Genomic DNA, 14,702 nt, shown 5'->3' with positions numbered 1-14,702 from the left:
TTAAAACGACAATTCAAAAATAATTATATTGTAATGAATTTATTATTGATTACACGATAAAATAAATCTTGAAACGTTATTTAAAGATATAAGAATCATTGTTCCATAATCGAAGAACTTAAAACAAAAATGGTTATAGTTCTAGTCTGTGTCACAATCACAATTTTCACAAATATATGGACCACGAGTTTCACCTGCTGTGCAATTAATAATGAGCCCACTTATAACAGACTGTACACTGCACCCATTCTTCTCTGGATACAGAATTACTAAACAGGTCTCCACATAGAAGACACTCAGTTTCTTCCATCCGATTTTTCGCTTTTTTCTTGCTTTTATTACCAGCGCTTGCGCCTTTTCCGTGACCACTCTCTTTCGTTTTCTTTTTATCTCTGTCATCTTTTTCAAGCTGGAGTTGTTGTTTGTTTTTTTTTTCGGGTGTAGAGGTCAAAATAGCCGATTATCGTTTTTTCCTGCTTATTTTGGTCTTTCGTGGGGATGCCTCCCTGAAAGGTTTTATCATCTCTGGAGTCCTCAGCGGGTCTGATGTTTTCCTGTTGGTAGGAGGACTATTCATTAGTACGTTTTCACTAGTAGATGATGTCTCCAAGTTTTCTGTTGATACTTCATTTGGCAAGGGGCGATCTGTTACGTCGGTGGGTAGAAAATCATCATCTGAAAAAAATGTGACGGTCAAAAGGATATATGCCGGAAACATGAAAATCTTTCTTGATATTTTCTGGAGTAAGCGCTCGTGTAAGGCTTTGATTTACTAAGGCTGGTATGTCATAAATGCACATTGTTTTTCCAGGATTGTTCTTTAGCCAATCGTCAGCTGCTGCGTTATAATACTTCTTGAAAGGCCCGTATATACTTCTATCCAGGTGCTGTAATCTGTGCGAACAGTGAGACGGGAACGAGAGAAGATTTATACCATTTTCCATACAAAAATTGATACAATCTAAGCCCCCCAGTGGCACAGCGGTATGTCTGCGGACTTACAACGCTAGAAACCGGGTTTCGATACCCGTGGTGGGCAGAGCACAGATAGCTCTTGTGTAGCTTTGTGCATAATTAAAAACAGACAAACAAACAAATATATTTGAATTTATAAGTAAATATAAACTCATTCTTAAGACTCTCTGTGAGTGACCGAGACTAGAAAACACAAACTTAAACATTTTCCTAACATTAGAGTGTATTTAAATCTTATTTAAAAGATTACTTAATTTCTCCTAAGGTGCCATAGTTGGGTGGAAAGTAGTAAAAGTTACTAGTGGATATTTCTGTCCATCATCTTTTCGTTGTAAAATTCAAAAATTAATAACTGGTATTGTTAAACTGTGACTAGTACTGAAGTTTAGAAATCCAAAGAAAGATGAACGTAATTTGTATTCCGCAAAACGATATTTTGTCACTATTGATACACAATATCGAACCTTAGATGGCTCGAGTGGTATTAGTCTAGTTATCAAACTAAAAATATTTTTATAAAATGTGTGAATTTTAGGATAGAAAACACAGTTAAATGTACAAGAACTAAAAACAAATTAATGATTATATTTCCTTTCTTCAACACTAACTAAGGCTTACGAAAACTGAGTTCACTGTACAAGAAATATTGATTATAAATTAATATATTTCTTATTTACCCCAAACATAGAATTAGGCTTAGTTTTGAATAAAGTTTTTAATGTATTTCGTGTACAGGTTGATGGGGAGTATGAATCCACATCCAATGCTATTCCATTAGTCTGTGAGAAGACCAAAATAGTAAGATGCCAGTTTTAGGATCAGGATGAAATTTCATTCCGTTCATGGTCGAAACGTCGAATTAGAAGACGGCGGTACTCGAGCAATCCGCAACGCTTCCTTCTGTGACGCTATAACATTCGGAAACAAGCCTTTATCTATTAACTCCCGGATTTCCATTCAGCTTAACGCCTGTGAAGAATGGAGCGGAGCTTTGCGTCTAGGGGTGACGTCACATGACCCCAGTTTACTAGCGCCCTCTATGCTTCCCCGTTTTGCCTGTCAAGAATTTTTTTCAAAAGAGGGATTTTGGGCTCGACCTGTACCAGAAGAATGGGCTGGAGACGACAACAAGTAGGAATGTTATTCCTAACCTAATAACTGGTTTTATTTATTAATTGATAATCCACATTTGAAACGTACATTCCTCCTCCAAAACACGTGATAAATGTACACCGAATATTATTTTGATGTAAATACTGACTTTTTGGTTATTAATGGACCTTTACTGGCATATTTGGAATGTTGTTTATATAACATTTTTGATGTTTTGACACACTCTTATGTGGTTACCATAGATAATATACTCTGTTTAAACTATAACAATTAAATTTTTAAGTTTTACTTATCAGGGTGTTTCCTTTAATTATTTAGTTAATATATGTAAATAAATACGAGAAGCAACCTAAAAGTGAGCAATGTTGGAGTTCATTTTACTAAAGAGGAACAAAAGAATTGTCTAACAGATAATGAACAACAAAATTATTTTTGGATAACTACGAATGGACATATATAAAAGATAATAAATACTTTGTTTTTAATACTTGGCCCTTTCTCATATGGAGGCCCGTTTTTAGTTTTTAAAATACGACTTTCTTTCAAAGAAGAAATAAAAACAGGAAGAAAAACAACATTAAATATAGTTTTTTTTTTTACTAAGCGTCATTAAAGTACCTTATATATATATATATATATATATAGTATTTACAAATTATAATTAGAGATCCATAAAACTAATTTACTAGTCATTCTCGATAGTTCTAAGATTATTTAAAATTAAACCCATTACATTTTATGTTAAGAATAAGGAAGCAAGCTTATCGCCTTTTTGTTTTTCTAGATTAACATTTTACATCAACAACCAAGGGTACTTTCACGTATTTGTCAATAACGAACACAAGGGGGCGCTACTGTCGGGTCTTCCGGTTAAGGAGCAGCTTTGGCCTGTTCTAGACCTCTACGGGATAACGGTGTCAATCAAGTTTATAGCAACAGGTAAGTGAAGAGTTTTGTTTATACTGTTACGTCTCTGTTCGTTTGTTAATTTCCCGTATAATTTCTTTCTAGTGAAACTTTAGCGATACAAGTCCTCCCTTAAATAAAAATAGTTTATTCTTTCTCAATACAACTTTGCAATACACTTAATTTCCACAGTTACTTTAACTTAAACACATGCTATAATTCACAACGATTCACGCACTTTACTTACGGTCACCACCGCGCTTGACTCAATTACTCGTCTCTATCTCTGCCTGTCTGCAATTATCTATGCCGTCACTTCTCTGCTTTGTTTGCCGGCTTATATACTAAAATAGAGGGCGCGTAGAAAAGTTGCTACGGACAATCATGATCCTTGTAGAATCTCATGACGTGTTACTAGCGTCACGTGATTTCCGCTGTCGTAACAATACTATAGTTGTGTCTTTCTATTATTATATGAGCAATCAGCCTCTTGAATTAGTTTAAATTAAACGTTATTTATTGTGAAGACATAAATTAGAACGATTTTGTTTTCATCTGTTTGTTTACCTGTTTCTCTCGTATCAGAATCAGTAACATTCTGTGTAGTGCTTATTAATATTAGTTACTCAAAATATGTAGTGCTTATTAATATTAGTTACTCAAAACATATAGTGCTTATTAATATTAGTTACTCAAAATATGTAGTGCTTATTAATACTAGTTACTCAAAACATGTAGTGCTTATTAATATTAGTTACTCAAAACATATAGTGCTTATTAATATTAGTTACTCCAAACATATAGTGCTTATTAATATTAGTTACTCCAAACATATAGTGCTTATTAATATTAGTTACTCAAAATATATAGTGCTTATTAATATTAGTTACTCAAAACATGTAGTGTTTATTAATATTAGTTACTCAAAACATATAGTGCTGATTAATATTAGTTACTCAAAATATGTAGTGCTTATTAATATTAGTTACTCCAAACATGTAGTGTTTATTAATATTAGTTACTCAAAACATGTAGTGCTTATTAATATTAGATACTCAAAACAGATTTTAATTTGTGCATTTTCTATTAACCGGTAATTTATTTTTACTGAGTGTTATGGTTTGTTTGTTCTTTGTTAAAAGCACAGATGCAGAATGCCTCTTGTGTCCTATGCCCGTCACAGGGATCAAATTTTGAATTTTAACGTTATAAACCTTTAATGTTATGGAATAAGTGGACATACTTACAAACGTACCGTGAACATCTGTGTAAAGTATTATTGGTAGTCTTAGTGATATTAGTAGCATTACAAAATGAACTTTAAAATGCACAAATAATTAATCAAAGCAATAATTATTATCTACAATAATGTCTGTCAATTAAACATTTAATCCCTTATTATTGGCCTGGCATGGTCAGGTGGTTAGGGCGCTCGACTCGCAAACTGCGGGTCGTAGATTCAAACCCCCCTCCCACTAAAACATGCTCGCCCTTTCAGTCATGGGGGCAATATAATGTGACGGTCAATCCCATTATTCGTTGATAAAAGAGTTGCCCAAGAGTTGGCGGTGGGTGGTGATGACTAGCTGCTTTCTCTTTAGTCTTTCACTGCCAAATTAGGGACGGCTAGCGCATGAAACTCTCGTGTAGCCTTGCGCGAAATTCATAACAAACCAAATACTATATTATCCAAGAACATTGAATTGTGGTAATAATTTTCTATAACAAAATAATTCATCTCATTTTATAATAATTTCGATATATCCATATTGTTAATGAAAGTGGAAGAATTATTTTATGTATTTTTATTTTACAGAAAGTAATCCACCTGAAGAGGTTGTCGCTAGGGGTCCTGAAGCTCTTCGAGCGTATGAACACGCCTGCCTTGAAGGCAGCGTTCCTCTTTCTCATGCACGTATATTTCTTATTGGACCACTAGATGGCGATAACTCTTTGCTGAAGTGGAAACTGGTAGGAAAAAGGTAATATATCCCGAAAATTACATATTCCTAAAAGATACTACACAAGCGTATAGGTATGACTAAAATGATGATTGTTGTAAAATGTTTATATGAACAAAAACGACAACCAAAAAAAAAAAGAAAGTAGTATTGTTATATGTCACAGTTTTGACGTCAATATTGTTAAGAGTTAATAATTCAGATTTTATCCATATTTATTCAGAATTGCGATATTATCTTAATTTTTTTTGATATGATTAACCGTCAGTAAGTCATGTTGTCAAATGTTGTATTTCGTTAACAGGTTTTGATACTAACGATTAATTATATGTTCTAACATTTCCGGATGCATACTTCTTTAAATACCAGGGTTGGTCGTGGCTCCGTGTTCATGCTGCCTAGAATGTGAATTCGAACATTCATGATTCGCGTCCCATTACCGTAAAAACGCGATTTGAGGCAGTGACTGCGACCATCTAATCCCACTCGTTGGTCAACTGGTCAACATTAACATTTATGTATATAAAAAGGTTTGTATTCTGTTAAGCACAAAGGTACACAAAGGGCTACTATCTGTGCTGTACTGAACACGGGTATCGAAACCCGGTTTTTAACGTTATAATCTTTAAGACTTACCACTTCATCATTGGTGGAGGGCATAAATATATAGTTGTTATTATTTAAGTGTTATAGTGCTAATGAAGTTAAGAATATTCCCAGTGAACAACCTGTGAAAAGTATTTAACCGTATACCATCTTGACTCTGAAACAGTGTTCCAGAAGAAGAGAAGGAACGGAATTTTTTAGGAATCGATACAACATTTACGTGCCAAACAGTTGAAGAAAAGGGGAAAAGCTGGAAGATTATCAGTAGTTTAAATGAAGAAGAAATGACGGACACGAACAAAAAAGTTTTTTCCACAAGTGCGTTTTCTTAGAAATTTATACTGCACTAAAGCTTATCCAAGGTCGTATTTATACTGCACTAAAGCTTATTTTACTTCATGTTTTGTTACATTAATGTATTGAAATTTTATTTTATTATTTGGGTTTTTTAGCTGTGAAACATTTCACCTGAGTATAAGTTATCTGTTTGTATTATGATGAATTGTTGCTTAAAAATTAAGGAAAAGAAACAGTTATTTCTGAGAAACTCCTGAAACTATCATTCTGATTTCAACAGAATCCGTTAATAAGAAAATTAGCTAAAAGTTACTTGATTTTTTTGCAACTGCCTGCCATGACTCATAAGGATGCATTACAAGTTAATTTATAATTATTTCTTAGTCAGTAGATGTGGAGGAGTGGCTAGATCATGAATATATGGAGGAGTGGCTAGGTGATTGGTCATGAGTATATGGAGGAGTGGCTAGGTCATAATTATATGGTGGAGGGAGCTAGGTCATAATTATATGAAGGAGTGGCTAGGTCATGAATATATGGAGGAAGGGCTAGGTCATAACTATATGGAGGAGTGGCTAGGTCAGGAATATATGGAGGAAGGGCTAGGTCATAACTATATGGAGGAGTGGCTAGGTCATAATTATATGGAGGAGTGGCTAGGTCAGGAATATATGGAGGAAGGGCTAGGTGAAAGGTCAGAGTATATGGAAGAGTGGCTAAGTGAATGGTCATGAGTATATGGAGGAGTGGCTAGGTGATTGGTCATGAGTATATGGAGGAGTGGCTAGGTCATAATTATATGGTGGAGGGAGCTAGGTCATAATTATATGAAGGAGTGGCTAGGTCATGAAGAGCTAGGTCATAACTATATGGAGGAGTGGCTAGGTCAGGAATATATGGAGGAAGGGCTAGGTCATAACTATATGGAGGAGTGGCTAGGTCAGGAATATATGGAGGAAGGGCTAGGTGAAAGGTCAGAGTATATGGAAGAGTGGCTAAGTGAATGGTCATGAGTATATGGAGGAGTGGCTAGGAGAATGGTCGTGAGTATAGCCTTACGTGTTTGTGTAGCTGTCACGTTGTACTCTCGCTAATCTAGAAGCTTGTGGTTCATAGATGTAAACTCACTTGGTCTGCTCAAAACTTTGTTACTCGTTTTTGGAATATCTTAACAGCGCGTGAACGTTTTATTTTCTTCGTATGGAGTTTTTATCAAGACATGTAACATAAAGATATGTTAAAACATGTATATATATCTATATGTATGTGTGAAATATAAGCATACAGAGAAATCTATGTCTAAGACAACAAGAAATGTGGAAGCCATGTCCTGTTACACCATGATATGTCTGAACCCATAGACGTGACGTTGAAATGTACAATGAATGCTATATCTATGACAAAAATTATCTGAAGAAAAATTTATGACACAGTGATATACTAGAACCTATAGACTTTATATAGAAATATACATAGTTTGTTTTGTGACACAAAGATATATCATAACCTATAGACTTTATATAGAGTTTGTTTTGTGACACAAAGATATATCAGAACCTATAGACCTTATTTAAAAACATACATAGTTTGTTTTGTGACACAAAGATATATCAGAACCTATAGATCTTATTTAGAAACATGCATGGTTCGTTTTGTGACACAAAGATATATCAGAACCTACAGACCTTATACAGAAACATACATAGCTTGTTTTGTTTGTTAAGCACAGAGATACACAATGGGCTATCTGGGCTGTGCCCACCACAAGTATCGAAATCTGGCTTTTAGCGGTGTGAACCTTCAGACTTACCGCTGAGCCACAGTGGGGCAAAAACGTATATATAAACATATAAACACACACACATATAGCTTTTGGTGTGGAGTTTGTAGTTGATATATTAACCACTAAAGGGCAATGTACTAAAACTAAATTATTTGATGCCATAGTTCTTTGTTTAAACGATGCGTTATTTATCTATATAATTTTATTACAAAATAATAAAACATTTTTTCTAAAGTTTAACAAATTAGAATATGAATGGATAGTTTAGTTAATTAATCATTTTTTAACTTTATTGTGTAGAGTCCAGTAAATGACACAATAACGAAACCATAAAAGTTGTAGGCTTTTTATGATGGCACGTGTGTAAACCTTAGTTAATAAGAAAACTTTTTATATTTTCAAATTTTGCTACTTTTATCTATTTGTAATGGTTTGGTGTTATTTTGATTAAACCAAAACATTATAAATGAAGTCTCTGATGCAAAACTTTGGTAGAGTTTGAGAAGTCTTAACAGTTTGAATATCATTTCAAATTTTAATTTTACTAACATTATTAAATTAAAACGTCATAAAATTAATAAGCCTGTGATGCAAAACTTACATTTTTCGAAGACATCGAGTGGCCATATCAATTTTATTATGATGTCATATTTTAATTGTATTAAGTTGATTAAGTTAAAACATAAGAAATTAAATCTGTGAGTAAAACTTGCATTTCTGAGAGAACATTTCAATTTCATGTCAATTTCAGTGGCATTTCCTGTTTTACTTATGCTTACCTTGCGCGAAAAACAACTTGAATACATTTATATGATCTAATCTACAAAGATATAACAAAATGACAAAAGTCACATGGTCTCATTAAATATTTCATACTAATACTACTACTCTTAGATGCACCAGCCCCACAGTGGCTCAGTGGTAAGTCTGTAGACTTATGACGTTAAAAATTCAGTTTGATACCCATGTTGGCAGAGCAAAGATAGCCCATTGTGTAGCTTTGTCCTTAATAATATTCAAACGAAGTACACTTACAGGTATAACTAGTCAGTAACTACAGGTAACAGGAGGAATGGTAAAAAAGTGTAATGAGGATTTAAATAGAGTTTCTGAATCTGACCAAACGTAATATAAAACAAACTAAAAATGATCAAACAATGCACAAAATACACGACAGAGCTGTAAATACAGGACAGAGCTGTTTTTTTAGATGGAGAAAGATCTAAATCTGGATGATCTTAAGAAGAATCTGAAATCAATAGAGTATTATAGTACCACTCCGCCACATAGTTGAACTACTACAGAGTATCACAGTACCACTCCACCACATAGTTGAACTACTACTGAATATCACAGTACCACTCGCAACATAGTTGAACTACTACAGAGTGTCACAATACCACTCCACCACATAGTTGAACTACTACAGAATATCACAGTACCACTCCGCCACATAGTTGAACTACTACAGAGTATCACAGTACCACTTCCGCCACATAGTTGAACTACTACAGAGTATCACAGTACCACTCCGCCACATAGTTGAACTACTACAGAGTATCACAGTACCACTCCACCACATAGTTGAACTACTACTGAATATCACAGTACCACTCCACCACATAGTTCAACTACTACAGAATATCACAGTACCACTCCGCCCCATAGTTGAACTACTACAGAGTGTCACAATACCACTCCACCACATAGTTGAACTACTACAGAATATCACAGTACCACTCCGCCACATAGTTGAACTACTACAGATTGTCACAATACCACTCCGCCACATAGTTGAACTACTACAGAGTGTCACAATACCACTCCGCCACATAGTTGAACTACTACAGAGTATCACAATACCACTCCACAACATAGTTGAACTACTACAGAGTGTCACAATACCACTCCGCTTGTAGTAGTTCAACTATGTGGTGGAGTGGTATTGTGACACTCTGTAGTAGTTCAACTATGTGAAATATAATTATTTTAGCTACAGAGTGTATACTTTACGCTTAGACACCAGGGAAGATTAATTAATGAAACATTACCAGCTTGGCTATGTAAACTGTGCGTTGATATTCGGTCACTTAGCTAAAAGATCCGTGCGTGTCAAACATATTTTGACAGAAAATGAAAGTCAGACATGATTAATATAATAATAGCAATGTGTTATTTATAGCAACTTCAACATGTAATATACAAATCATACTCGGTGTTTTTTGGTGTGTGTGTGTGTGTGTGTGTGTTGTTTTTTTCGTTGTGGTTTAAACAAGTGAATTTTTCACACGTTCGAGCGTATGGGTGCACGTATAGGTTTAAGAATAGATAACAGATCTGGAATGCGGAAAGTTTCCGGTTGTCTTAGTTACATATTGTTTGAAGTCACTCTCTTTAGATGCGTGGAAAAGTTAGCTGTAGAACTATATATAATTGTATACTATGTAGTTTCTGTAGTAGTTCAACTATGTAGCGGAGTGGTACTGTGATACTCTGTAGTAGTTCAACTATGTGGTGGAGTGGTACTGTGATATTCTGTAGTAGTTCAACTATGTGGCGGAGTGGTACTGTGATATTCAAACACCAGGGAAGAATAATTAATGAAACATAACTATCTTAGCTAAATACTGTGTACTCATGCTTAAACACCAGGGAAGAATAATTAACGAAACGTAACTATCTTAGCTAAATACTGTGTACTCACGCTTAAACACCAGGGAAGATTAATTAACGAAACATAACTACGTTATCTAAAGAGTTTGTGCTTAAGCTGAGACATCAGGGGAGAATAATTAACAAGCGTGAGTACACAGTATTTAGCTAAGATAGTTACGTTTCGTTAATTATTCTTCCCTGGTGTTTAAGCGTGAGTACACACTATTTAGCTAAGATAGTTACGTTTCGTTAATTATTCTTCCCTGGTGTTTAAGCATGAGTACACAGTATTTAGCTAAGATAGTTATGTTTCATTAATTTATTCCACCCTAGTAACATAACACGAGTATAAACATCTGGTTAACTTACTTATGTTTAGTATTGTTTTCCACACCCAGCGTTTGAATATGACCGAGTTGAAGAAAAATACTACCAAGCAATTGCAGAAAATATTGTTAGGGAACTTCTTCTGCAACGAAAGAAGAAACAAGAAGAAAAAAAAAGATCTCCATTTGTACGAAGTGCTCTACGGCTGCACTCAAGTCTTTCTAAGAAATCAACGTTTAGCCGTAGTTCCAATAAAATTGAAAATTTAGAAAATATCAACCTCAATAAACAAACTGTAGGTATTGTTTATAACAAATATTAAATAAATACATAGACTTAGAGCAAATTGTAACTGAAACCAAAACACCTTATTAGCAGTGACCTAAAATAGTCCAACTGTAACTGAAACCAAAACCCCCTATTAGCAGTGGCCTAAAATAGTCCAATTGTAACTGAAACCAAAACACCTTATTAGCAGTGACCTAAAATAGTCCAATTGTAACTGAAACCAAAATGCCTTATTGGCAGTGGCCTAAAATAGTCCAACTGTAACTGAAACCAAAATACCTTATTAGCAGTGGCCTAAAATAGTCCAATTGTAACTGAAACCAAAACACCTTATTAGCAGTGACCTAAAATAGTCCAATTGTAACTGAAACCAAAATGCCTTATTGGCAGTGGCCTAGAACAGTCCAATTGTAACTGAAAACAAAATACCTTATTGGCAGTGGCCAATAAGGTATTTTGTTTTCAGTTACAATTGGACTGTTCCAAGCCACTGCCAATAAGGTATTTTGTTTTAAGTTACAATTGGACTGTTCTAGGCCACTGCCAATAAGGTATTTTGTTTTCAGTTACAATTGGACTGTTCTAGGCCACTGCCAATAAGGTATTTTGGTTTCAATTACAATTGGACTGTTCTAGGCCACTGCCAATAAGGTATTTTGGTTTCAGTAAAAATTGGACGGTTTTAGACAGTGGTCTATAACATACCAATTTTTGCTGAAATCAAAATATCTTATTGGAAGTGGTTTAGAACAGTCCAATTGTAACTGAAAATAAAATACCTTATTGAAAGTGGCTTACGACAGTCTAATTTTAACTGAAACTTACAGTAATTCCCCTTTTAAAGTCAGAATCTTGCAACGAGACAGTAGAGAGTGAAGCGTCATTGTAGTCAAGAAATGACGTTTCGCTTCATACTTGTTACTCTGTGAAGGTAACGAATAGTGTTTATGTAATAAAGGTATACTTTATTATGTCTTTAATGTTACTTTCATTAACAGTATTGATTAGAATATTTAATATATCCAGTTTTATTATTTTATTCTATCATTGTTATTATACACTAGCACAAAAAACTCACGTTCCGCTGCGGGATTCTAAGGTCCTCTCATGGTTCACAGAGGCCTCAATGAACCAGTCAAGCTTCTCCATTATCTTAATTACTTCTATATGCTTCCAATGTGCCAATTCTTTATTTGATTTGTCTGTTGCCATTTCTTGAACTTAATTCATTTAAACTATTTTTAAAAGCAAATAGTTTTAATTTATTTTTTCAGATACGTTTTTTTTAATTATTGTGTTTTTATTTGAATTCTTTTCATTCTTAGAATTCTCCAATATTCTCTGATTCATACTTTTCTTCACGTTGTTTGTTGCCGTTCAATTCACCTTTTTCTTAATTCTCAGATTTGTATTTGTCTTCCTATGTTTGTGTTGAAAAAGATTATTTGGCAAAAAACTACATATATTGTTCATTCAATAAGTGAGAATTAGAAAAAAAACGATACTTTTCTATAGACCTTCAGGAAGCAGAATTATGGGGCTTAAGGGCTATAAGGGCAAAACTATAGGGTAAACGATTGCCTAATTTTTTGAGTCAAATTTAAAAAATAATAATACCCAGGTGTACACCTTTAGAATCCCCTAAGTATGCGTGAAAAGTTTCAGGTCTCTAGGTTCTTTCCACATGGAGCTTCGGTGGTCACACACACGGACAGACAGACTCTTTTATTATTATAGATTTATTATGAAGATTGTTCTGTATTGACAACTTAATATCTGGATTTAGAACCAACCTAAATCTTCTAACTTGGCTGAACCTCGCTAGATAATATTGGGTTTATGGCCGAGAATATTGTTAACAGCGAGGGTACCCAATTTAGAAAACAATGAATTGAATCTTTTAAATAAATGACTAATTAAAAATATATTTAATTAGCTGTAATCATGGGCGGCGATGTTTAGTTTTGGTGCAATTAGGTATTTTCCCTCGAACTTCTAGAAACGAGATTCTAGTGATCCAAAATGTTCCTCCTGGGCCGAGGACATTCCAGAAGACATTCCCGAAAAAGTGGTCACTCTCGTGGAACTTCTCTTGAAAGAGGCTGAATCCAAACAAGACTGGGATAAAAAAGAGTCGGAAAAACCAGTTACTTGCTACACAGATATACTTTTTAATGTTTGGAACTTTTCGGAAGATATTTTTCACCTCCTTCCTCATCAGGTAGGATGTAGAAGAAATTGTTGATGTTTTGAGGATATATATCTATGACTGCTTGTTTATATAATCAATAGAAGTAATGACAAATAAAACGGTATAAAAATGCTACAAATCCAGATGTAGAGCTTTATAATTATGACTGTGTAACATTATTTTAAAATTATCTTTCTTTTTTTGTGGATAATTATCCAAACAATTCTCCCAACTTACTGGCGGATACTAGTGGTAACTGTGAACACCGTTTTACTCTACTGTTTTATGTACCATAGCCTCCTTGTAGGCTTATGACGCTATAGTTCAGGTTTCGATACCTGTGGTGCGCAGAGCACAGATAGTTCATTGTGTAGCTTTGTGATAAGCAGCAACCAAACCATACTATATACCATAATCCAGATTTCCAGTGTCTTAGTGGTAAGTCTGAGGGGCTCACAACTCTAGAATCCGGGTTTCGATACACGCGGTGGGCGCATGGTGTAGCTTAGTGCTTAATAATAAACAAACACATTTAATAGGGTGCCAAAAAAACTTCTTAAATATTCATTTTTATCCCTTAGTATGATGTTTCAGAAGCTTTGATATGTTCTGTAAAGTGGAGGTGTTTCAGAAATATTATTGTCAAAATATAGAAAACTGTTCCACAACATCCTTTCATAGTTTTAATGAAACGCTACGTGGAAGGGGGTTTAGAGGTCTCTTAATGATTCACAGAAGCTACAATGTACCGATTAAGCACTTCCATCATTTCCAATTACTTCTATAACTATAACAAGTGGGTCCTGCTAGAACATCCGCCCTTGATATCTGAGAAAGTGTACTAAGTTTGGTTCCGCTAACTTGAGAATGGGGTATGAAGACAGTGTCAAACATGATGCCACTGTGGTCCAGAGGAAGGGGAGTCCAGAAACACACAACCCGAAAGCAGATTTGGCTTCAGCGACCTTCAAAGCCTACCCCTAGACTCCCTCGTCCCTGGGTGACCCGCAGGGCATGGCTGAGTCCGACTAGGTATCCCTTTAGTTCCAAAATTGTGGGAGGAGTTCTTGGGCAAGTAAATTAATTCACACAGAATGGAAGTCATACAATTTATCTTATCTAACATAGAAATAAGGAGAATCTATATGATAGAGATATACATTTCTTTGAAGTTGTAAAATAAGTTGGCATTCATGTTTAAAACTACTTCTGATTCTCGTAGTCATAGGAAAGTATACTGTACTTTAATTAACTGAAGCTCTCTCCAAGACCAGTTGAAGTTTGATCAGTGTCGCCTCAATCGATCTGGCTAACACAAAAGTAATGGCAATCAGTATAGGCAATTCATTAATTAATTCAAGAAGCAAATCTTTCAAGCAGCCATTTAAAGCTCTTTTATTAGGAGCTTTGGACAGAACATGGGTTTGTTTTGTTTGTTTGTTTTTGAATTTCGCGCAAAGCTACACGAGGGCTATCTGCGCTAGCCGACCCTAATTTTGCAGTGTAAGACTAGAGGGAAGGCAGCTAGTCATCACCACCCACCGCCAACTCTTGGGCTACTCTTTTACAACGAATAGTGGATTGACGTCACATTATAACG

The 14,702-nt window shown here is 34.8% G+C and overlaps 1 protein-coding gene across 1 annotated transcript in view; it reads left to right on the top strand.

Annotated features, from left to right (window-relative positions):
* Positions 1-14,702, top strand: part of LOC106473351 — a gene marked incomplete at its 3' end in the record, with an annotated part of 53,815 nt that overhangs the window by 18,650 nt on the left and 20,463 nt on the right. The window contains exons 2-7 of the mRNA XM_022401798.1: positions 1,711-2,106; positions 2,873-3,027; positions 4,811-4,976; positions 5,728-5,879; positions 10,695-10,918; positions 12,911-13,132. Of these exons, the coding sequence (XP_022257506.1) occupies positions 1,799-2,106; positions 2,873-3,027; positions 4,811-4,976; positions 5,728-5,879; positions 10,695-10,918; positions 12,911-13,132 (1,227 nt within the window). The remainder of the gene's footprint in view (positions 1-1,710; positions 2,107-2,872; positions 3,028-4,810; positions 4,977-5,727; positions 5,880-10,694; positions 10,919-12,910; positions 13,133-14,702) is intronic.

The sequence above is a fragment of the Limulus polyphemus genome, unplaced genomic scaffold (genome assembly GCF_000517525.1).
Source record: "Limulus polyphemus unplaced genomic scaffold, Limulus_polyphemus-2.1.2 Scaffold6104, whole genome shotgun sequence".
Taxonomy (NCBI): Eukaryota; Metazoa; Arthropoda; class Merostomata; order Xiphosura; family Limulidae; genus Limulus; species Limulus polyphemus.
The sequence above is the reverse complement of the archived record's forward strand: the minus strand, read 5'-3'. Positions and strand labels throughout refer to the sequence as shown.